General features: G+C 37.4%; 1 protein-coding gene across 1 annotated transcript in view; it reads left to right on the top strand.

Moving 5' to 3' along the window:
* MKX (mohawk homeobox) overlaps positions 1-15671 on the top strand; it is a 61136-nt gene extending 45465 nt beyond the window's left edge. Inside the window, exons 6-7 of the mRNA XM_087823696.1 lie at positions 13038-13065; positions 13170-15671. Coding sequence (XP_087679822.1) covers positions 13038-13065; positions 13170-13356 — 215 coding nt within the window. The 3' untranslated portion in view covers positions 13357-15671. The remainder of the gene's footprint in view (positions 1-13037; positions 13066-13169) is intronic.
* Positions 15672-25958: the final 10287 nt, after the last annotated feature.

The raw sequence follows: 25958 nt of genomic DNA, 5'->3' as shown, positions 1-25958 counted from the left end.
CTTGTGAGAAATTACTCTTCCCATGAATCTATAACTGGGCTATACCAGCCCCTCTTGCTTCCACCTTCTGAGTGTGGAAAAGTGACTAGAGCTACCTCATCCTATTAGGGACAGGAGAAGGTCATGTGCCTACAAGAGCTGGAGAATCTTGCAAGAGATGTATGATTCTCCTGGCTGTGATACCACCCTCTCCCCAAAAAAAGAGAAAAAAAGACAACTTTTTTATGCTTCTGTGATGAAAATGCATATGTAGTTTGTTCACTCCTGTCTATGACAGCCAGGTTCTTTTGTATAATACTTTGATTCGGGCAATAACTACTACCTTCTTCTTGTTACTCACCCTCTATCTCTGGGTGCCTGGAGAGAATTTAGAGTTGGAGAGTTTGATTTTTAAATCCCTTTCGAGTATGAGTAGTATATTCCATCACCAAAACCAAATATGTCGATTAGTGGATCTGGTTTGTTCTAGAACTATAATTTTTGCTTTCTTTTTTGCACAGCTTGCTGCCTCCTCACCCCTTTTGTTTATTTTTAAATTGGTTTATATTGATTGCTAAAATATTACATTTCTCTCTAAAGTCATCAAAAAGTATGGGAAGGGTAGAAAATATAAGAAATAGCAGAGGATTGCAGTTAGTAAAAAAAAAAAATTATTAGGTTGTTTGTCCCTTTCTCTAAATCAATAATTTTTAATGACAAAAATATGTTTCTTTTATTTTTAACGTATCTTAAAAATAAAAACATATGACATTTATAAGACAGTATGTATGGAAGTTGTTTGGCATTTAAATATATTTAAATCATGTGAACATGTCATTCTTCTGTATTTAAATTTCCATGAAATGACTTTGCAAGAACTTTTCTCTATATTATATTCATTGTTCTTTTTTGATAGTCATTTAGCTTTAGTTTTTTTGTTTTGTCTTGTTTTGTTTTTAATCTAAGAACATAAGGGCACTTGCTCTCTTTTTATAATTTCTCTGATTCATGTTTAAGTATTGTATTTTTAATATCTTGTGAAGCCCACAAAAATACCTCTCCTGAATATTACATTTCTTAAGGCTATAGCCAGGAAAGAACCAGTTCAGCTCACCCCCAGCAGATACCAAGCCAAAAGTCATTTTCGGTTCTCAGTCTGTCCCTGGACCTTTGGGTGGCTTTGTGATGACTAACATGCATTTTGGTTCTCTTCAGCCCTTTAGTCCCAGATGGTTTGGCAATCCACTGTTGTTCAAAAGCAAAGTCATCAGCAGGCCAAGACAGGGCCCTCTCAATCCTCCTTCTCAACTAGATTCGTCATCATGGCTAAACCAGTGCGCTCTGTTTAAGTAATTTTGGTCTTGGTGGTGGCCAAGTTGTTTGCATTATGGTTCTGTTTCTTATAACTCCTTATCCCTGTTTCTCTTTAGAGATCATATAGCTCCATCTACCTCTCAGGGCTGCTGTAAAAATAACAGATTAAAACTAACCAAAAACTGTTTGTAAAACCTAATCACTCTGTCGATGCACAATAAAACAATGCTCTGTTTTTCTGAGGCAGGCCTGAATAAAATATTCTACTGAGGGCAGCGGAAACAAAGTTTACTTTAGTTTATAAAAGCTTATTATGCTATCCTAGAAAAAAATTCTGTTAGGTTGAATAATTAGTTTTTGATAACCCCGTGTGGATTAATATTTGTCACCCTATTTTCCCAAAGGAAAGATAAAAAAAATACAAGACTTACAAAAATAAAAGGCCCTGCGATCACAGCAATACAGAGCTGGGCCAACGTGTTTATTTTCAAAACAGAAAACAGATCTTATAACAGTATATTATTATCGTAGCTGTTCCAATTAGAAGAAGGAGGGTGATTTGGTTATTCTGAAATAGCCTGTAATGTATCACAATGAAAACCTTGGGTTCCTTCATTCTCCACTTTGTCTTTGTATGAACATCTCCAAATTATGTCATAGCATAGAAAAAATGGTAATAATGGAGAAATAATGCAAGTAAAGTGAAGTGTTTTATTTTTTTAAGTGTTTTTAGTGGTACTGTATTCATGTTTAAGTAAAAATAGACAATAAAAAGTATTTCTGAAGCTGCAGTCTGAACAATATTTCCCTATAAAGGTGTTATATCTGCTATTCACATGAAGGAGAATCAAGAACTTTTCCCTCTAAATACAGACCTAGGACTGTTATTTGACCCTTGTTGGAATACTAGGAATCCATAATGACTTTTGAAAAGCAGCAAAGAAATACCGCCTGTGCTGCTACCCCTGAGTGAACCCCAGGACTCCAGCTTCTGGAACTCTTTACTGAAAGCAGCCCCCTTCTGTGCTCCACAACAGCTCCGCTCACCAGCGGCCCCTCTTCCATCCACAGCAGAACAGCTGGGGAGCTGCTGCTCCCCTCTGACCTAACCACGGTCTCAGGGATAGGGCGGGAACCTGCCCTTCTGAGAAGTCCCCCTGTGGATTTTGTTCTCTTTTCTACAGCACCCTAAGAAGATGGGGTAGAGGCTAGGGCATGCTAGTAGAAACCTGTGTGGAGGGCTTAGCACCTCATTGGGACTTGGGGCGGCCCCATGACTGATGGATGACTGAGCATCGCTTCTTCACTTCAGGAGTTGTAGCACCGTGGCCCTTACTTACTATGTACCAGGTCCAATTCCAAGAACTTTACACTTAGTATAGTTGGTCCTTGAATAACATTGTTTCGCTCAATGTTGTTTTCTTATAACGTTGATGAGAAAAAATATCGATTCTGGCTGGGCCACTGTCTGTGCGGAGTTTCTCCGGGTGCTCCAGTTTCCTCCCACATCCCAAAGTTGTGCAGGGGCTTAATTGGCATGTCTCCATTGTCCCAGTCTGAGTGTGCGTGTGTGTGTGTGTGTGTGTGTGTGCGTGCGTGTGCACCCTTTGATGGAAAGGTGTCCTGCCCCAGGTCAGATCCCACCTTGCACCCTGAGCTGCAGGGATGGCTCCAGCCACCCAAGATTCTGAACTGGAGTAAGCGGGCTGGAAAAGAATTCTCTTGCTTGTTTTCATTCATCTTTTTTAAATGTATGTATAGCTCACATTTATTTCAATCTTTAATATTAGAAGTACTCTGGGTCTTTATTTAGAAGTTTGGTGATATTTTTGTTTCAAGAACATGCCATAGAAACTTGATTCTTGTTTCTATCGATGAGCCAGCAATTTTCAACTGGTGTGCTGCAAGTTTTCAAAGCATGAAGACCTGACTAGTTAGTCAGGAGCACTGAACTCTTCTCCCTTAGATTGTTAAATAAAAAAATGATAACAGCCAACACAACAATAGTCTTTTGGTGTGAATAAATAAAAATTATATCTTTTTTTTAATCAGATCGGCAAAAAGTATAATATATTTTTTGGTGTGCTGCAGAATTTTCATAATTAGGTCATGTGTGCCTTTAGATGAAAAAAGTTGAAAATTGCTGAATTACCCTATGCTAGAACTGGTTTCCTCACATGCTGTTTCACTTAAAGTCACAGTTTCCAAGAACCTATCCAGGACATTGAGAATTTCCTGTACATTTAGTCCTCACAGCAACCTGGGGAAGTAAATGTAACTATTATCCCTGCTTTATAGGTAAAGATGCTTAGGTACAGTGTGCATAACTAGCTTGCCCAAGATCACATACCTAGTGAGTGGTCCTAAGACACATCCTGTGCCTTACACAAATTATTGTACAAAAGGTGGTTTTGAGCTATAAAATGTTTTTGTTTTCTCCCCAAACATATCAACTTGTTAGGTTTAAGGAACTTACCTCCCACTTTTTTTCTAGATCTTTTGTATTCTAAATTTAGGTGACGATAGTGGAATACGATCTGTATACCATTGGAATTTAACAAATAGTTTGGGATGTAGGTCACCTGGCAAAATTTAGAGTGGATCCCTCTGGCAAGATTTAAAGTAGAGGGGGGTCATTTGGTATTCTCTTGGTCAAAACAGGCCAACAGAAATCTCTTGACTAGTACTCTTGGAGCTCCACCCACAGTCAAGGCAAGTCAAGGCATTTGCACCTTTATGCCTAGTTCCTTTTGAATCTCCTGCCTGTCAGAGCCATAAACAAAAGTCTTTCTAATTTTCATTTCAAAGTCCTCCCTTTCTCGGCTTAGACTTTAAATGGCTGTTTCTGAAATTAAAAGCAGAAAATCACAGAGCCTTTAAATGTAGAAATGTGTGAATATAGAACACTGACATGCCAAATACAGTTTTAACATTTTAAGTGTATTAAGAACATTGAAATGTATTTAAAATGTAGAAGAAGCCCAGCCAGTGTGGCGAAGTGGTTGAGCACTGACCTATGATCCAGGAGACTGTAGTTCAATTCCCCGTCAGGGTGCATGCCTGGGTTGTGTGTGGGCTCAACTCTCAGCAGGGTGTGTGCAGGAGGCAGCCAATCAATGACTCTCTCATCATTGATATTTCTAACTCTCTCTCCTTTTCCTTTTCTTTCTCTGAAATCAATAAAAAGCATATAAAAAAATAAAATGTAGAAAAAGGCCTGGTAATGTCAGGCATCTTATGTCTAAAATATGGTCTTTTTCTATTAATAAATACAACAGGTGAACTTTGAGTAGGGCAACTGCCATTTGCTACTCTTTGGAAAGATCCAAGAATATTGTGAGCGTCATTCTCTTATTGTGTCTTTTCTGGTGTTTATGCAATCAGGCAGGTTTAACACTAGGATCTTCTAGTTCAGAATGTCACTTCTAGAGATGGTAATTCAAGGAATTTGAAGAGCATGGCAATAATGTGAACCAGTTCAAAGATACACGACAGCTCACATATCAAAGGATGGTTTTTTTTTCAAAGATACCGAAGACCTTGTCAAACACATGGATGGAGCCAGACTTTTCCATATTTTTTTTATTTAAAGGGCCTTTTGCTGAACATAGTCATATTAGTATTTTATAACTTAACACTATTTAGCTATATATTTTTTAAGTAAGTCAACCTTCTGGAATTGCGGTGTGGCAGCTATAAAGTTGAACTCGAGAGAAATAGCCCTCATTAAGCTTTAGCTAAGAATCAGAGTAAGTCCATCCAGTTTTCAGAACTAGTAGCCCAACTTGCATGTAAAAAGAAGTGCTTTTATAAACAATTAATGCTCCTTGCAACACACAGGCACACAGAAATTATTCATGCATAGTTAAGAAGTCATTTTCTGAGACTTTGGCTGAAAACTGAGCTTTCATGGATGAAACATTTTGAGGAACATCTCCAATATTCCCCTTGAGACAATGAAGTAACAAAATCCATCAGACACTTAAAATTAGTAGGTATTCTTTAATATGGCTCCAATGCTCTGTGTCTTGGCATGTTGTGGTACTTTGGAACAAAATAACACCAGAAAGCCATTTTGTCTTTGAAGATGATAGATTCTGCACACTTAATCCATTGATCTGATGGGCTTTGCCCAGGGTTGAAATATTTCATCTTTACATAATGTTTTTCATATTAAACCTCTGAACAATACAAAATTATCTGGTGACTGCGTTCAACCCCATATTCTAGATATAAAAAAATGAAATAACAGAGAAGGTTAACTTTTTTTAATTTTACAGCATTTATACAGTACTAGATATATGTACGCAAACTGTCTTCTAAGCGTTTTACAAAATATTAAATCATGTGCTCTTCATAACAAGCCTATGGGTCTAGTACTATTAGCCCCATTTTATAAGGGAGAAAGTCGAAGCACAGAGAAGTCAAACCGCTGGTCAGCTGTCACACAGACAGTATGTGGTAGGGTAGGAGTTCAACTCCTGCTGTCTGGTTCCAGGGTCTAGGCTCCAACCACTGCACTACGCTGTCTTGTGCCTCACACCAGACAACACTCATGGTTTGTAACGATGAGCTAAAAATGGAAATGAGAATATTTAACATTTTCAAACCTCCTTCTGGTCACTCAACAACAATTTCCTCCCCACAGACTTCATTCTAATCTTCAAAGTGAAGCTTCAGGCTGAAAGTGCTAGACTTTGGGAAAGTGGAGCCTTTGAGATCACAGAGGAGCAATATTTGTATATAGGATTATGCAGAGTAATGTAACATTAAGAATATTTCATATATTTAGTGAAAAAGATTGAAAGTGAAGTTGAGACATTATAATTGGGAGGCAATCTGCTTATTTGAAAAGTTTCTTATAGTTGTAAATTGCACTGCCTACACCTCTAGTCCTCCAGCCCAGACTGATGAGGTCAGGACAGCTGTGCATTTTACCAAAACAAAGGTACAGCTGGGACTGAACAAGGAGCCACCAGCCTCCAGCTCTTATGTTCTGCATAATGGGGAAAACCATCAAAGCCATAGGTCCCTAACTGATAAGGAACCAAGCAGCACTCTCACAGGATTACCCACAGACATGGGTTCTCCTGGAACAATAAAGATGTTCTTCTGGTGGTGGTGCTGATGGAAATATAACCTATCCTGAAAGCTTTGAGATGTCAATTTACCCCCATCTTGACCAGGGGACTCTTCACTATTGGTCCAAAATAGAAGCGTGTGGTCCCTAATTTTTATTTTCTGGCAGGAGATAGAGGAGATGGTACACTGACAGAAAGGCAGCTAAAAGTGGGGATCCTATAGACCCAGGACATCTGGGCATCATTAGCCGTAGTGGGGCCAACCCATAGGAGAGGTAGTAGGAAGGAAAAGAATCTTTGGCCAGAGGGTGAAAGGCATGGCTGGAGGAAACATTAATTTTTGGAAAATATTTTTTTTTTAAATGACCTTGGAACCCATTCATTCTTTAAGGCCCCAGGATAAATAGTTTAGTATATTACAGAAGGAAAAAAATACTAGATCCATCCATGAAGATGAGGTGGATTTCACTGTATAATTCTCACTATTCAGAAAGCTTGCAAAGCTCCCCCATCTTAAGGCTCACAAAACTCAGGCTCCAATAACTCTTCTGAAAGCAGTAACCTTGATATTCACCAAGCTTTAGTTGCAACCTCTTCCTGTCATAGGAAGATTTAAAGTAGAACTCATTTTTTTGGTCAGTGAAACTGGAAGAAGCAGTTTAGTCATCAATAGGTAAGTGTTACGGGTTATTGGGTGTTTTCTTTCCCTTCCTTTTTGGGAAAAATCACTTAGAATGATTTATCTTTACTCATTCAAAAGCCCTAACTACCCTAAAGAGAGGGTAACCACAAAAATTTCCTTTAAAAGTGTTGCAGCAACAGCTGTCTAGAAGTTATTTAGCAGTAATTCACTGCTAAGAAAAGAATGATTGTTTAGATATCACATCTATTAAATGTCACTATAACTAAAATGTGAAAAGTAGCTCCCGAGAGCTTATTTAGATTCCCTATTCTGTGACTGGGACAGATACTTTGATATTACAGTTTAAATTGTCAGGAGAAAAAACGTCTTTTTGTATCTCTAGGGTCTAAAATATTAGCAAAAAGAACAGAAAAGGTTTTTAATAGGTTATCATTCTACAGACTTTCTATGTAAACAATGCATTGGGCCTTGCCATGGTCCCTGAAAGTGACTTTAGCAACCGAGCTCCCTTGGATAATGTAATGCAGCAGCGAAAGCACGGTCTTCAGAGTCCAATGACCGGGAGCTGAGTTTTCTAACTCCTGTTGCCTACAACTGAGTCCTTTGCTAGTTTCTGGACTCCTCTAAACTCCAGTGTCATTTGTAAATAGGGCCATGATGCTCGCTCACAGGGTTATTGTAAGCATTTAACTAGAAATAACATTTGCAGAATGCCTGGCATAAGAATAAGCACTCAGTCAATATCAGTAACTGTCGTTTTAAAGATAACCCCTTTTTTAACACTGGAGTCTCTCAGTATTCATGCTTACATTAGATGATGCTGAATTTTGAATCCTTTCAAGCTGTTTCTATTTTACAGGCAAAAACCACTGTCACATTAGGGAAGGCCAAATGGTAGATTATTACCTTATTTATTAACAAAGGGTAAGACTAAAGTAGAAGTTCAGTGAAAAAAGCAAGTTAGAAAACATATACAGAATGACTCCATTTAAAAAATGTGTATAAACTTGCTTGAAAGGCCATATATCTAAATATTAATATCAGTTATGCCTAAATGTCCTTTATTTTCTCTTTTACATTTTTCCCCAGATTTTCTGCAGTGAGCCTGACTTTTCTTATTAGAGAGAATCAACATATGCTATTTTTAAAAGGGATGGAACATAGAGTCACAATGGATCCAATCTGTAGGTGTATGCGGGCTAGGCTGGATCTGCTGTGTGCAGAAGTAGAGAGAGAGACCATGGTGGTGGCAGCAGGGAGCCCAAAGACCACTCGGTCAATTTGGTGTAAGGTCCTACAAATGTGGAGCAAGTATTTCAGAATCTTCAGCGAGGTTTTCTATCTGCTCTACTCACCAGAGTCTGTTTTTTTTATCTCACTTGTTCCAAATATGTAATTACTCCAGAAACTGATCTGGTGTCTTGGGAGCTCTTGGGACCTCTGAGATCAGAAACACTCTAAACCCTGGCTGTCCACACCTGCTGTCACCAGTCACAGCCCCCACGCTGACCCCAATGTGAGGAAACACAGTTGTCAGGCATCTGGAGTTCTGATTTGCTCTATTTTAACTTAGGAAAAAATATTGTATGATTTTTAGATTATTTAATTAAAAGTACTCATATTCTCAATCATACTTAATTTTACTTATATTTCGGTGTGAGTAATATTTTGTGGAACATTTAAAAACATTTCTAACTTTAGAGCTTATTGATTACATTTGGGAAAAAATCTCAGAGCAAAAGATTTGGCCATACTTTTTACTTTTTACAACTATAACTCTTATTTCAGGAATTAATCAGAATTAATGTGTTTCTATATTGGCTTTTATCAAAATGAATGGACACTTTGCCCACAGAACTTTGTGTTTACCCATCTTAAGTTGCAGTAGACCTGAATTTTCTGTATAATTCTTTCTCTACTTAACTTTATAAGGAAACACATGTCCAAACCAAGGATAGCCCCACTTTAAGTTTCAACATGGTTTGGGTTTTACAGTGTTCAAGATTTTCCTAACAACGCACCTCTTTTTTTCTTTCCTTTTCTTTTTTGGTCTTAAAACACGCTCTTTTGGCTGGTTTAATAAGTTGTTACTGCCAACCAGTTGCTTTTATGGTAATTGACAGAGTAGTTGATTTCTGGAACCTTAGAATCTAAAAAGGCATTTTAGCCCAGACTTTGGAGAGGCTGAGCCAAGCTACTTGCAGAGTGAAAGCTGCAGCTGAGCAGAATGTAGGGGAAGGCAGACCGAAGTCTGTGCGTGTTAATTAACAGCAGCGAAACGTCTGCTCTAGCTCAAACTTATGGTTTCCCTCTTTTCAGCAGCGTTCAGAATCCTTCCTTCTCCCGTCAGATTGAGCTACTGGATGCCACTTCTGGAGAGGAGGTGGTGAGACCACCTGTCTGCAGTGGGCAGAAGTGGCATGAGCCCCTGAGCACTGGTGGTGGGTCAAAACCCACCACTCCTTAAATACTGACAATTGACTGAAAAGGCACAAAATGCTTGAACCAGATTAGAGCCAGCAAGTTTAAACTTCAAAGGAAAAGAAAAAACACACATATCTTTATATTTGATACAATTATTTAATGTAATTAGTGAATTGTGTATTTTCTGAGTTCCCCACAAATGATGCCAGTTCTTTAAAATACCTGGGGCATTTCCCCAGATTTTATCTCAGCATAACAAAAAGAAAAAAAATTTCCCCACACTCCCAGATCTTTAGAGTTCTTTGCTTCATACAAAAGCAGAAATGTTTGTGAGTAAAAGGGCCCCTGTTTGCTATTTTTCTTCTGATAGTTCTAGAAACGAGAAACAGTACACTGCAGGAGGTGGCTCTTAGATGCATAATATCCTAGTGACAGTGGGCAGCCCCCCAATAACAGCAACAAGAAAACATTCCCTTCTAACACCAATTTAAGTTTTGAACCAAAACCACCCTGAAGACAGAGACACCCTCCCCCCCAGCCCCTCCAAAGCTGTGGTAGTCAGCTTTCTCTCGTTGGTTTGAAATGTTTGACATGGAGCTTTGTTACATGCTGTGTAGCATTGACTATCGACAAAGAATCAAAATGTTTCTCCTTGCATTACTTTTTATGAAGACTTTTCTTCTGCTCTGGGAAAGGAACCTTATTCCACACCTAATGACACTGCATGTGCCCATCTGCCTTAGACATGACATACAGGACTCAGTCTTTTGAATACTGCAGAGTACATTGTTGAAATTTGTGAAACTAATTAGGAATGCCCAAGTGGGGATTGGAGTCTGTGTTTTTACACTTCAAAGGTATTTTCATAGGCACCGAACTATAAAACACATATACCCAAAGAGTAAGCAGAATTTTATAATCTCTCAGTTGGCTGTAGTAAACTTGTTTCTCTGTGGCACAAGTTCAAGGAGGCAGCCACAGGGAGTACAGACGTTCGGGAGACTGCGGGACCTACAGGTTCACTCATCATCTCAAATAGAATCTCTCCGTGGACTTTAACAGTGAATTACATGTTCTCCTTCCACAGGCAGGATCCATTCATTGCTGGCATTTCTGGGCTCTGTAGCCATGACACATGTGATAGCCACAGGGTCCCTTTTTGTTGTCAGTGCCATAAGCACCCTCAGGTTGACCATTCCGGTGGGGAGTCTGATTCTGGCCCCTCATGTCTGTGAGACTGCTTGGTTTGTGAGCCAGAGCATCAATTACATGGTCTTTTCTAAATTATGTTTTGTTATTTCCCTAATGTTATTTAAGCTTCATGGAACTTATTCTGCTCTTGCCAAGTCTTTCCATTGAATAAATATCTCCATAACCTATTGCTTCACTCTGGGAACAGAATTGTTGCAATTTGTGGGCAACACTGAGCAAAGGCCTAACTCTTTTTTCCCCCCTCTGTAAAATGTCCAATGTGCTGGCTTTCCTCTGCCTGAACAAAGGCCTTTACTTGTTCTGTGTTCGAGTAGCACCTTGTCTCTCTCACTACTGAGTAAAGATTTACAGATAACAGTACTAAGCAAAGAATGATTTAAAGGGCATAACAGAGATATGCTTCTCCACACACAGTCACTAATACTAAGTAGGTTAAGACACAAAGTGCTTAGTAGAATAGTGCCTGGCACATAGGAAGTTATCTGTGAATTAGGATTATAGGAGTTCTATGAGTTAAAACTTGTCATTCTTTTCCTCCATTTACACAAGTAATTTTGTAATTCCAAAATTATCAAAAGCGGCAAAAGTATAGCGAACGACCCAGGCAGACCTCATAGCAGCCAAGAGATCCAGAGGCTGACCATCCAATGGCTCACTGATCCAATTATTCCCCCAAAGGATCCCTAAAATGAAAGGAGACAAAAGGAACTAATGACACTTATTATTCCATTTTGGGCCAGACGTACATTATCTCATTTATTCTTCCTAACAACCTCATCATTTATACACAAAATGCTTTTGTTTTGTTTGATTTTTTGTTTGCTTGTTTGTTTGTTTGTTTGTTTTAAGTCCCCTGGGTGCCTTGGTGAATGATTGTACAAAGAGCTCCTGGTGGCCCAGTATTGTCTCCCCGTCTGCACCGTAAGGCCTGACTTGGGATGTGTTAATAGGCTTTCCCGATTCTTTTCCCTCATAGAAGGCATCAAAGTTTAGCTGCCTCATCTACATGGCTATGTAATTATATTCTCTTTACCACATTTTCACTGGGAATTTTTACCCTGGTTGGACTATATTATGATCATGTTGATGTTTTTCTTCTAGTTCTGGACTCTCTTAGAGCCCAGAACTAGAAATTATTCCACATGACCTAACCAGCCTTAAGCATTGCAGGGAAAAAATTGCCTTCAGAAGTATTGGGTTCGAAAGGGGGAAAGGACTTAGAGCAGGAAAAGACAGCTTTCCAAAGGCCATCAAGCTAGAAGAGGGCCTTGAGCAAACATTGAGTTTCTCATGTTTCCTGTGTGAGGCACAGTGCCTCATTCTGTAGCTTCTCGGTAATGTGGTTGCTGCTGATGATGGTGGTGACTTAACCACTGTCTAGTTTTGGAGTCTCATAGGCTGATGTGCTGTATGCCAACCCCACTCCTTTGTCCTTAATTTCCTGCCATGCTGATAGTCCCTGTTTCCCTCTATCTGTCCACTTTTGTGTTCCCAATTTGTTTAGCCAGAGGGGCTACCCAGAGGTCAGGATCAAGATCAAGAACCCGCTTGGTCTCTTTATATCGATGTGGTGCTGGCTGACATCAGTGTTCTGAGTGAGGCAGTGGCAGGAAGAGGAGTCCTTGTGGAGCTTGAACACTGGTGCTTGCCCATTTGAATATTCTAGGGACTCCTGTCATATTGGGTTGCTGTCAGCTTTGGGTAGTTACTCCTTTGCTAACTAGCCAGAGGGAACTAGTTGCCAGTCCTTTTTCAAAGATGGAGGTTTGATTCCTATGAAATCATAGAATATTGAGCCAGAGCCACCCTGGAGGAACACTCTCATTTTATAGTTGAGGAAATTGCACCCCAGATGTTGTGGGTCCACATAATCCGGCGAAAGGTACCCAGACGCTTGGTGGTGGGGTGGAGCCAGAACCAGAGCTGGCTACAGCATTCCCTCCTGGTGAGAGGGCTCAGTTTCTCAGAATAAATGAACCTCAGATTTCTGTATATCTATGAAAGCTACTTTTTCTTTTTTATTACCTGTCCTCATCATATGCCTGCTTCTTTGTAAAGAGATTTTTTTTACATCTTAGTTTAGACTACTTTATCTTTGTTAAAAAAAAAAAAAGCTAATTTGCAACCATAGTTTCTTTCTTTCTTTTGTTGTTGTTAATCCTCACCACAGTATATTTTTTCCATTGATTTTTAGAGAGAGTGGAAGGGAGGAAGGGAGGGTGGAGAGAGAGAGAGAGAGAGAGAGAGAGAGAGAGACATCTATGTGAGAGAGATCAACCATACTTTCTGATGAACTTGTATTCCTGGTAATTCATGATGAAACTCTTAAGATTTAAAAAGAAGGAAAGAGAAGTAATTAATTGAATTTTTGCTTTTCTTTACAGACGCTCTGGAAAATGGATCCAATAACAGGTGAGCAATAGGTTTTAATTTGCCATTTGTGCTTTTCAGTGTTGCCATTTTCTATGTAACTACAGTGAGTTTGATACTTTCCTTTCTGCTTTGTTTCAATCCAGTGCAGCTAATAGAAAGGGGCCCAGCAAGGATGACACATACTGGAAGGAGATCAATGCTGCTATGGCCTTAACAAATCTCGCACAAGGAAAAGACAGACTGCAAGGGACCACCAGCTGCATCATCCAGAAGTCGTCACATATAGCAGAAGTGAAGACGGTCAAAGTGCCCCTGGTCCAGCAGTTCTGAGGGCCTGCCGCTTTGCAGATCGGTGGCTGTCCTTCACACCAGGGTTTTCTCATAAATCCTCATCCGGAGAGTGGAAGCAGGAGTGATAATGACTCCCTTTGAAACCTCTTCTTATTTTTAAATACCCTAAATATTTCATTTAGTTGCTTCTATAAAAGACATATAAATTATATTAAAAAAAAAAACTTCACTTTAATCAAAACTATTAACTTATTTTATGTTACTCAAACTATGCATACAATGTCTGCATTGCCATCACAGTAAGTGCCTTGCTTCCTGAAAATAAGCTACAACGTGGGCACAGCAGAGCAGCTATGCCTCAAAATGACAACGCCATAGTGCTTATTTGTCTGTGTGTGTCATTCCAGATGGACCTGACCATTCCAGGACTGAAACCATAATTGCCGAAAGCCCTTGAAATGTATTCAATGATTCACATGTTAAAACTTGGAAATCCATTCAGCCCAAAGGAAATAACTTCTGCCGTATTTAAAATTGTTTGGTGTGCTTTTCAGAGTGACAGTGAGACTTTTATGTATGTATCTTGCCTGCATATCTGATACGTTACAAACTTTCAAAATGAAAGGTGCGGTGATCACATAATGTGTACATTTAAGAAGAATCAGGATGAATACCTTGTGATCAGAAAAACTTTTTCCAAGCACTGCTGGAAAATGCATGCTCTTTAGAATTCATTTGGATTTTCTTTTTCTCAAGTTTTGCTGAAGTTTTAAAAAAGTTTTATTATACAGATAACTTGAAATTTTCCTGTGTAGAACTAAACTTATAGTTTAGTTTTAAAACATAACCTTGTTCAGTATTTTTGTGATGGAAAATGTTTTTCTTAAAGAATGGCTGAAAACCTTTTATTTGGTTCATTTCAAATTACAATCGGTGATGGGTAATTTATTTTGCAACGAGAACAAGATAATGAAAGAAATATATCTCTGTGACTATACATATACACACATAAAATTGATTTTTAAATTTAAAACATATGGACAACAAAACATTGAACAGTCTCTGAATTTTGCCAAGTAGGACATAAAGTAAAAATTAAGTGAAATTGTGCATTAAAAGAAAGAACATTTTGTTTCTGAATTAGGCTATTATTGAGTGAGAATAATCAATATCAAGAAAGAAGAATATCTTTTTCAAACAAACAATAATATTCAAATCGGCTTCAGAGACTTGAAACTTGAATCATCAGTGGAGACACCAAATATAACAGCGTATATGTGCTACAGAGAAGTAAAAAGGATTTCACTCTTTTATGGGGGAAGTTTTTTTGCATATGTAATATATTTTGTAATTTTTTTAAAACTGGAAAACATTTTTGTGAGTGTGAATGAGAGCTGGTAGTGCAGCCATGTGGTGACATTTTCTATTTTATTTTGCAAAATGCTTTTAAAACCAAAGGCTGCTCTAGTCCATATGTGGACAATATCAATCTTGACATAAATTGTAGGACACTTTTTCATGTAACATAGCATTTGGGGATTGGGTTTATTTAGTGTAATGAAAATAATTTGATATAAAAATATTTTGTATATATATTTTTACTTTGTTTTCTAAATTGCTGTTTGCAGTAACAGTAAGTGCAAAGCAAGATATGTAAGTTATGACTGTATGATCAGATGAAGTATGGGTTCTTTGGTTTATATCCTTAAGTAGTTACAGATCCATTATAAAAACCTTTTAATCTTTGTAAAACAATTTTGCCAAAGTGGGATCATATCAATGAAAACTAAAGACAAGTACTTCACTCTTTTTCATACTATTGTAAGTTATTCTGGTATTAAATATTTTAATAAAATTGTTTTGTTTTGACATATTCCAGTTAGATGAATGGATGCTGGTTGATTTAATTTGAATTAGTTATAATTCATTGTTGCCATTTAAAAAAAATAATCAGCAATTTTGTTCTATGTTATAAACTATGGATGACAAGCCAATATAGGATGGCTATTCACATTTTTTTTTTTTTTACATACCAAAGCTTAGAGTCTGGCCTATAAACACATCAAGAAGATTTTATAATTAGCACATCCTTGGCAATATCTCTAATTGCAATTACTTTTAATTCTTTTCTCTTGCTGCTTTAACATTTTCTGGAAACTAAAGTCCCCCCAATCCTATAAAAGAATCTTGAACAATGCTGAGCCAGCAGCTGAAAATCTAACTCATAATTTATGTTGTAGAGAAATAGAATTACCTCTATGCTTTGTTTTGCCATGTGTAATCATTTTAATAAAATTAATAACTGCCAAGAGTTCTTGACAGATTTAAAATAAAAGTTAATTTCTAAACCGCAATGATCATATGAATTTTGTTTTCCTTTGAGAGTTGACCAGGTGGAGAAAGAAGTAGAACAGAAGGGCCCATTATATGCCATAATTCTCCTTAGGTTAGTAAGGGATATGATATGGGAGCACCGCATTGGTGTTAGGTTTGATTTCATCACCTTAGACCACCAATCCACCTTTTCAGAGCCGAGGAAAGGAGAGTATGCTTCCAACTGTTAAAATAAATAACTTTAAAATGAACATTTTCACTAAATACCTTCTTTCGGTAGCTAATACAATAAGCATTATTTCTGTGTGCTACGTCCTGGAGAGAACCTAGGCCTCGAGGCTGGACAGATCTACATTTGAATCCCAGCACTGCCACTCACTACGGTGAGATCCAGGCTCAGTCCCTTTTGGCTTCATTTTCTTTATCTGCAAAGTGAGAGGCATGAGTCAAACCATGTAGAATTTGCTACAAACTTTAGAGATCATACATAATATATAAAGTGCCTACCACAGTGCCTGGACTTTTTAAATGGATGCTCAATAAATGGAAGGTATTATCACATAATTATAATTCCTCTATATAGGGTTTATGTGCAAGGAAGTAGTATGAGATATGGGTAGTTTAACAAAGAGCCTTGAGAAATGAAAGATACCTGACATGAGAGACTGCAATGAAATTGTGAAAGTTGGTACCAGAGAGACCTTCAAGGAAGATCATTATATCATTAGTTTCAACTACCTGGAAAAAGCATAAAGTGGAACAAAGAGAAGAGAGCGAACATGCAAATAGAAAACACAACACATGCAAGGACTTCCTTCATTCGGATCAACAAGAGTTGCTTTTCCCTCTCTTCACCTTTCTGGATCCTCCTGTTCAAGATAACTGAGAACTCAAGCCACTGTCTGTATTCTCTGCCCACTCCAAGTAGCACTGTTTAATAAACAGTGGCAACAGCCATGGTCTGCTTTTAAACTCATCCAGCTTAATGCCATAACATCATGCAAATAAACACAGAGAATTAAAGCAAATCACCCAGACTCTTCTGTCTGGGGCGGCTTAGGTGGGCTGTGCCTTGGAAGGCACTTTGTAATGGTGGTCAGAACTCGGCTGGCACAGCCTGGCATTGCCTCTTAACTCCTTAGTGACTTTGGGGAATAAATATATCTCCTATGCCCAGAATTTACATCTATAAAATTTGATCTATGAAATCTACCCACTCCAAAGATCTATTGTGCAGATTAAGTAAGACAGTAGATATAAAAGTGCTTTGCACACTGCATGGTACTGTACAAATGTTAACAATTATTAATGTATTCCAGATGCTCTGAAAGGTCTAATATCCCATAATTTTTGGCAATATAAATTGTGGTTTCCATGAAGCATATAGGACCCCTAGATTTTGTCAAAAATATGTAATGATCTACCATTTTGGGCCTTTTTGAGCACAAAGCGTCTTTGGTCCTGTGCTTCTTTGAAACGGTTATGATCAGAATTAGGTGATTGATTGTCACACTGCAGGTAAAGCATCCTGACTTCACCACTTTCTAGCTTTGAGACGTATCTTAGAGATGGACTAAACATTTGGTTTGGGAGGTGTGTGTATTGCCCATAATAAATTTTTTTTAAGATGAGAAAACCAGATTTCTGAGTTTGGAAAAACAAGCTCATGTGTTTTTACATCTTTACACAAATGACTCCATGGAAATTCATGTAAAGATTGTCTCAATAAGTCTTCTGAAATGAATTTCACCCCAAAGCCAGTTTCTGGAAATTTGATCTGCAGTGAGTCCAATTTGACTTGTATTCATTACTTTTAAACAAAATTTTAAATTTTAGTTTATGTTTTTAAAAGGTATAAATGTAACTTATGCTAGTTTGTAGAAAAGTGTAAGCAGTATAACAGAGCATAAGATAAAAAGCTCCATATCCTGTCACTCCATGATCCCAATCCCACAGCCCAAAGATAACCATGGCTAACAATGTCCTGTGTATGCTTCCAGAAGCTCTAGACATATGCAAACTTGTACTTTTTTACGTTGCACTTTTAACTATATTTATATTTATAATTAATTAATTTATAATTTTAAAACTATATTTATAATTCTCTGCAATATTTTTCCATTCTGTCACATATATATAGACATGAAACATATATGTAGATTTCATTATTAAATGAATGCATAGTATTTTATTTTTTATCTATTATAATTTATTTAGACTTTTGGGTTATTTCCAATTATTAGTCATTAAAAACTAATGCTATTCAAAGCACTGTTTCACATTGAGATAAGGAGTTTGCACCAGAATAAAAATCAATAGACTGCTTTCCTTTTAAAATATATATATATATATATATATATATATATTTTTTTTATTGATTTTTAGAGAGAGAGAGGAAGGGAAAAAGTGAGAGAGAGAAACATTGATGTGAGAGCAGAACATATATCGGCTGCCTCCTGCCTCCCCTTCCACCAGGGATCAAGCCCAAAACTCAGGGATGTGTCCTGACTGGGAATCAAACCAGCAACCTTTCAGTGCATGGGATGACACCCATCCAAATGAGCCACACCGGCCAGGTCAACATACTGCTTTCTTAAGAAAGTCTTTCTATGGAAAAAAAAAAAAAAAAATGTTACTTGAACTCACCTTGCTTTTAGAAATGCAGTTGATTTACATTCTGGCCCTTTAACTCCTCATAGACTAATAACAAACAACTGGTGAATTGTCATTGCCATGCAGGCCGTATTTGAATAGCACTGCCATAAATACTGATGCAGTGAACAATCTTGTGCATGTGTGTTTTAGGCCACTTATACTCCTGTGGAATAAATATCTAGCAGTGGGATTAATGGCTCAAATGATAGGTGCATTAAAGTTTTTGCTGGGTACTGCCAGATTACTGTTTATTTTTTATTTTTTTAAATATGTTTTTATTGATTTCAGAGAGAAGAATGGAGAAGGAGAGAGAGAAACATCAATGATGAGTCATCCATCGGCTGCCTCCTGTACGCCTCCTCTTGTGGATCAAGCCTGCAACCTGGGCATGTGCCCTGACTGGGAATTGAACCATGACGTCCTGGATCATAGGTCAATGCTCAACCGCTGAGCCATGCTGGCTGGGCCCAGATTACTGTTTAAAAGTTCTACGAATTTACACTTCCAACAGTAGGACATGAGTGTCTGTTTTTTTCATAACTTGGTCAAAACATTGAGTATTACTAAACTTTTCAATACTTGACAATGTGTTAGGTAAAAAATAATGCCTCATCGTTGTTTTAACTTATACTTTTTAAAGTGAGTGACGTGCATAAACTTACTGGCCATTGGTATTTCTCTTTGGTGAACTATTTGTTCATGGCTTCCATCCTTCCTTCCCTCCCTCCTTCCTTTCTTCTTCCTTTTCTTTCTTTAATCCATTTATTAGTGATTTTTATGACTTATTTGTATATTTAAAAATTCAGTACCTTGTCTATAATATTTTACAAATATCTTCCTGATTTGTACTTTATATATTTTTTTATTTCTCATAATATTTTTAAACTCAGGAGCTTAAATATCATCTGTGCATATTTGGTCAGCATGGAAGTGGTATATTTCAGAGCACAAACTCTGGAACCAAAGTGCTGAGGTTCCAATCTTATTTCTTCTGCTTAATAGGTCTATAATCTTGAACAAGACACTGAACCTATCTAACTTCAATTTCATCATCTGTAAAATACTGATCATAATAGTAACCTATTTTTTAGTATTGTTGTGAAGATTAAATTAGTTATTATATATAAAGCACTTGCAATAATAGTGCTTGGTACATATATAGTGCAAAAATTGTGAAGAGATTCATCTCTTCTGTAATTAGTATTATAGTATTATTCTGCTATTAGCATTTTTGTATGCTTAACTCTTGTATCCACTGGCACTTAATTTTGGCATAAAAAATGAGTTAGGCAATCCCCCCCCCAAAGAAACATATATGTATAAATCTAACAAAACATGTACAAGATCCATATATGAAAACTACAAAATTATGATGAAAGAAATCAAAGAACTAAATAAGTGGAGAGATATTCCATGCTCATGGATAGAAAGACTCAATGTTGTTAAGATCTCAGTTATTCCCAACTTTATCTACAGATTCAATACAATCCCAGCAATAAAAATTCAATACAATCCCAGCAATAAAAATTCCAGCAAGTCGTTTTGTGGATATCAACAAACTGATTCTAAAGGTATTTGGAGAGTAAAAGATCCTAAATAGTCAGTATAATATTGAAGTCAAAGTTGGAGTTCTGACACTCTCAACTTCAAGGCTTACTTTAAATTTATAGTAATAAGGTGGAGTGGTGTTGGCAAAAGAATATGCAAATTCAACAACGGAACAAAATAGAGAGCCCAGAAATAGACCCACACAAATACAGCCAATTGATATTTGACAAAGTAGCAAAGGCAATACAACGGAGAAAAGATACTCTTTAAAAAAAAAAAAAAATGGCACTGGAACAACTGGACATCAACATGCAAAAAAATAATAATAATGAAGTTAGACACAGACCTTACATCTTTCACAAAATTTAATTCAAAATGGATCACATACCTAAATGTAAAACATAAAACTATAAAACTCATGGAAGATTTACATAGGAGAAAACTTAGATGACCTTGGGTATGGCAATAACTTTGTTGTTGTTAATCCTCACCCGAGGATATTTTTTCCATCGTTTTTTAGAGAGAGTGGAAGGGAAGGTAGTATGGGGAGAGAGAGAATGAGAAACATTGACGTGAGAGAGATATATCAATTGGTTGCCTCCCACACATGCCCCAACCAGGGCCAGGGATTGAACCTGCAACCCAGGTATGTGCCCTTGACTGGGAATTGAACCTTTGACCCTTCAGTATGCAGGCTGATGCTCTAACCACTGTGCAACACCAGCCAAGGCAGGCAATAACTTTTTAGATACATCACCAAGGCATGAAACATGAAACAGCTGATAAACTATACTTTGTTAAAATTAAAAACACTTTGAAAGACAATGTCCAGAGAATAAGAAGACAAGCACAGATTGGGAAAAACTATTTGCAAAATATACATCTGATAAAGGACTATTATCCAAAGTATACAAAGAACTCTTAAAAATAAACAAGAAAACAACCTGATTTTTAAAATAAGCCAAAGACCTTAACAGACACCCCACCAAAGAAGATATACTGATGGCAAATAAGCATATGAAAAAATGTTCCACATCATTTGTCATCAAGAGAACTCAAGTTAAAACAGCAATGGGCCCAGCCAAAGTAGCTCAGCAGTTGAGCATCGACCCATCAACCAAGAAGTCACCAGTTCTATTCCTGGTCAGAGCACATGCCTGGGTTTCGGGCTCTATCCCCAGTAGGGGGCATGCAGGAGGCAACCAATTTACGTTCTGCTCTCACATCAATGTTTTTCTCTCTCTTCTTTCTCTCTCCCCCTCTCCCTTCCCCTCTCTCTAAAATCAATTAAAAAAATGTAAAAATTATTTTAAAAAACAACAACAGCGAGATACCACTACACACTAATTAGAATGGCCAAAATCCACGACACTGACAACACCAAATGCTGACAAGGATGTGGACCAATAGGAAATCTCATTGCTGGTGGGAATGCAAAATACAAGCTTCAAGCGTTTGGCTGAAGCCTTAGTTGGGATGGCATTACAGATCAACTTCTTTCTCTGCTCAATTAAGATTCTATTTTTAAAATTAATTTTCCAGAGGTATCATTTGGATTTCCAGGTATACAATCATTATTTCCAAATAATGAAAATTCACTGACCCCTTTCTGATATTTATATTCTATTTATTTATCTTACCTTGTGGCATTGACTGACATTTTCAGAACACTTTTTAATGAGAGAGGCGATAGTGAGCCTTCTTGTATTTTCCATATGTTAATAAGCTCACTTCTAGTTTTTAAATATTATATGTAACAATGGATGTTGTTTGAGAGTTATTCTTTTTCATATTTTAACACAATATTCTTTCATTCTTATACTAAAAAATTTTATTATAAATGAATGTTGCTTTTTCTAAACATTTTTATTAAATTGTAACAGAAAATTTCATAAATCTTAGGTGTACAATTCAACAGACTTTTACAAAGGAAATATAATTGTGTAACCGACACTCAGATCAAGATAAAAAAATTATACATAGTAAAGGAGTCCTCCTATAGGTAAACATTCTTCTGATTTCTGCCTATTTTTGAAATTTAAATAAATATAATCATAGTTACACACTTGGCTTTTGTTGTTCGATATTGTGTTTGTAAGATTTATCTATCTTGTTGCATATAGCATAAATTCATTATTTTTAATTTTTATTTACTATTATTCCATTATTATATAAATACAACACAGATTATTGATATATCCCACTGTTGATGGGCATTTGGATTGTTTTCCATTTGGGGGACTGTGACAAAGAATGTTACCATAAACATTCTTGAGATTTATTTTGGTAAATTTATGTACATATTTCTGTTAGGTAGGAGTGAACTTATTGAGTTATGTTCAGTTTTAGTGGGTATTATCAGTTTTCCATAGTGGTAACACCAGTTTACATGGCCACAACGAGGGTATGAGTTGCTCCCCAAACTTGCCAGTTTTTAACATTTTAGCCATTATGGTAGATTTGCAAAAGCACCTCATTGTGGTTTGAATTTGTGTGTTTTTATATTAAAATAAAATAATATTAAATATATTTGTATTATTTAATATTAATATTTAATTTTGGGTTTTAATATGCATTGACTATTTAAATATTGTGGAGTGCCCGTTTAAGTTTTTTTGCCCAATTTTGAATTGGGTTGCCTGTTCTTATTGATTTTAAAGTGTTCCTTAATAGGTTCTGGATATGAGTCCTTTATCAGATGTGCGTGCACCTGCACCCGTGTGTAGCAAGTATATTCCTGAAAAGCATCTTGCAAATATCTGGACTCTTCTGGAATGCATTTGTTGTTCTGTCTGCTTATTATCTAGTTATAACAGTTCCCCTCAGACAGTCGTCTCAGTAGAAACTGCTGTTCAGGATATTGTGCCTGTCATTCCTCTCTCTGGATGCTCAACATCACTTTCACTGTGCTCAAGGCTTTCTTCTTTTGAAGCCCAGTCCGTCTTAAGCAGTGGAAGGCCCATGAATAGTGGGAGGCAGACACTCAGCCCTGGGATCAGGAGACACACCTGGTTGCTGTACCTGACACCCTTCCCCCTGTTAAGGTGCCAGGAGGATCTCCTCTACACAGCCAACTTCTCGGCAACCCCACAGTGCTTTGAGGGTCAGGATCTCACCCTATCACTCACTGCTGCCTTCTTCTCAGAGGTCTCTGTGTTTTCACAAACCTGACTTTTTCTAAGAACTTAGAGCTTGATGCGCACCCTGGGGCTCTCCTTTACAACTCCACAGGCTCTAGTCTCCACAAAGGCAAACAAACTATCTCCCTCACTCCTACCCTTTCCCTCCTCCTCCTCTTTCTACGCCGGTCTCCCCCTTGCCCTCTTCCTCCCTCTCAATTTTCTTGTTAATTTTACATTGTCAATATTTATGCTATAGTATTAAGTTTTTCTCTATAAACATAACCCCCACAGTTACCAAAATAGGTTTAATGCTTACTTGGAGCCTTTCATATACTTTCCTTTGCTGAGTTCTGTATTTTGATTTATCTTTTGATTTGGTGGTTTTTGTCATTTAAAAAAAAAAAAGATGAGCTCATAAATGCTGTAATCCCTCAGATTGAAGCTGTCTTCTGTTCCTTTATACATTCATGACCTGGATAGGTCTGGGATCTTACTTTCACCCTCAGAATTCTTATTATTGCTACTAATTGGCTAGTTGGACATTGTTGTGGGAAACTAATGCCAGCCTGTATTGCCACCAATACATTACTTATTATTTTTTGCCTGAATTCCATACAATTCTTTATTTAAAGCTCGGTAACTTACCCAGATGTGTCTAAGGGCTATTCTGGAGCATTCTGTGTCTTCATCTACAGATTGAAATCTAATTTATTTCAGGAAAAAAATTCTTATATCAAAATTATTTAAGTTCACTTTTTCTGTTCTCTTCCTCAGTATTGCCAATTTACCGTATTCATTTATTCAATTATTATTTATCCTGTACCTATACTATACCAGGCATTTTCTAGGCATTAGGTATTATAATACATACTAAGAGAGTATAGCAGAATTCTAGTTAAATCTTCTGTGTCAGCCTTTAATAGTTACTTTTAACAGTATTAAGTTGTCCTTTTATTTTTTTCCATCTATGTGTTTTGCTTTATTTTAAAAATTATCTTCTATTTCTTTCCTGTCCTCAAGAGGCTCACTTTTCACTTCCTTATCATTCTTGCCTCTGATAGTGGTATCATTTATACTCTCTCTGCGCTCACCTTTCATCTGTGTTTCCTCTCCAATATCTTTGAGTATATAGAGGAATATTTGTCAGAACTGTTCTTCTTTTCCTGGAGAATTTCTTTTTATGCAGATTCTTCATTTGCCTTTTGCTTATGTTTGCTTTTCTCCTTTCTGAGAATTACATTCGGGTCCCATTCTTTGCTCAAGAATGGGTGTGGGGCGGAAAGCGCACAGTGTCCCTGGCAGCTCCAGTCCAGGTATGTGCTTTAGAACAACATCATGCTCATATTTCTTCCCAAATCAGCTCTGTGTTTGTGTGAGAGCAGAACTCCCATCTCTAGGATGTGCGGTTCTCCCAGGTTGGAACTAAAGAGGCTCATAGTAAAACATGGTAATTCTCAGAGATTACTTCTTTGTTCAACTCAGGTCAGCAATCATAAACTAGATCATTGTTTTCTCTCTTTTCTGTGTCTGGCTCACTTCTAGTCCATTTCTTGATAAGAGGAAAATCAGTCTCGCAGCCGCACTTTCCTGCTGGTTCTATGTTATAAAAATTAACTCCCATTGGGATTGACTCCAGCCTCCTTTCCTGTGGTCTGCTTATGACCCAAGTGCTTGTCTTTTAAAGTAAGGGACCATCATTCGCCTGTTTTAGAATATTGTTTCACTCATGTGGAGAGCAATCTGTATCCTCCTTGAGCTGTAGAGAGGTATGCATCAGCTTTTACATTATCCCTCAATTTGGTCAAGACATCACTGCATACAACAGATATTCTTCATAGTCTGTGGTTGGGTCCAAGCCAACTTTTATCAAAGATGGAACTTTGCCCTCTGTTTTTCCTCTTGTTGGTACTGGTGGGGGGCACTAGCAAAGAGAGTAGAGTAAGTATAACTTTGCTCTTCCATCTTCTACCAGGAGTCTTGGGAAATTGCATTCTTAATATTTTTCTTTATTGTGGTCTTAAATTTTTTCTGTTCTGATATTTCATTTTTTAACTTTCTTTTTTTGTACCTTTGCTAGATTTGTACAACTTTCTAACCCCACCTCTACCTGACAATATCATGTTACCTAGGAATGATTTCCTCCTTTAAATAGCCTCAGCCTTTCCTTTCCTAGTGTGTCACAGGACCCCCTGAAGTCTATAATGAATGGAGTGGCTATGAAGAAGTGATAACCTCTATTTCCTGTTCACTTTCTCACAGGCGGTTAAGCTTAAATGTACGCTATAAAATCGTTCCAACCAACAAGCCCAACCATTTATCACTATAGTCTTAACTACCTCTGCTTTTTGGATATCTTAATTCCCCAAAGGACTGTCAATTTAACCATAACTACCTAACAACTGCCAAGCCTCACTTTATGAGCTGCTATTGAAAGTTTAGCTATTTAAGGCTGATTTTTTAAAATTTTTATTGGTACTTCATGGCATTCACTTGATTTACAATGCTTACTGTAAATAACCACAAATTAGGGAAATTTCTGTCCCTTTAAGGTGTAGGCAAGTATTAAAATGGGTACTGAATTGTCTTTCTCCATATATTTTTCAAAAAGATTTTTAGAGAGAGAGGGAAAAGAAGAGGGAGAGAGAAACATAGATGTGAGAGCATGTGCTGGCTGCCTCCTGCACATCCCCAACCTGGGATCGAGCCACAACCTGGGTATGTGCCCTGACCAGGAATCGAACCAGCAACCTTTCGGTATATGGGATGACACCCTACCAACTGAGCCACACCGGCCAGGGCCTCCATATATTTAACTCCTTGTCAGTTCATTCTTCCAAGGTCATCCAACTCCTAAGGCTGAATGTCGTCAGATCTTGATGGGAATGAGACCTCTGTGGAAAATATCTTCATGCATCTCATCAAGTACTGTGTGTTTTGCAGAGATAACCAAAGTGGGAGAGATCCAGTGGTTAAAAAAAAAGA

This window comes from Miniopterus natalensis, chromosome 1, assembly GCF_054644295.1.
Source record: "Miniopterus natalensis isolate mMinNat1 chromosome 1, mMinNat1.hap1, whole genome shotgun sequence".
Taxonomy (NCBI): domain Eukaryota; kingdom Metazoa; phylum Chordata; class Mammalia; order Chiroptera; family Miniopteridae; genus Miniopterus; species Miniopterus natalensis.
Note: the sequence above shows the minus strand (reverse complement) of the source record. Positions and strands in the feature narration are given on the sequence as shown.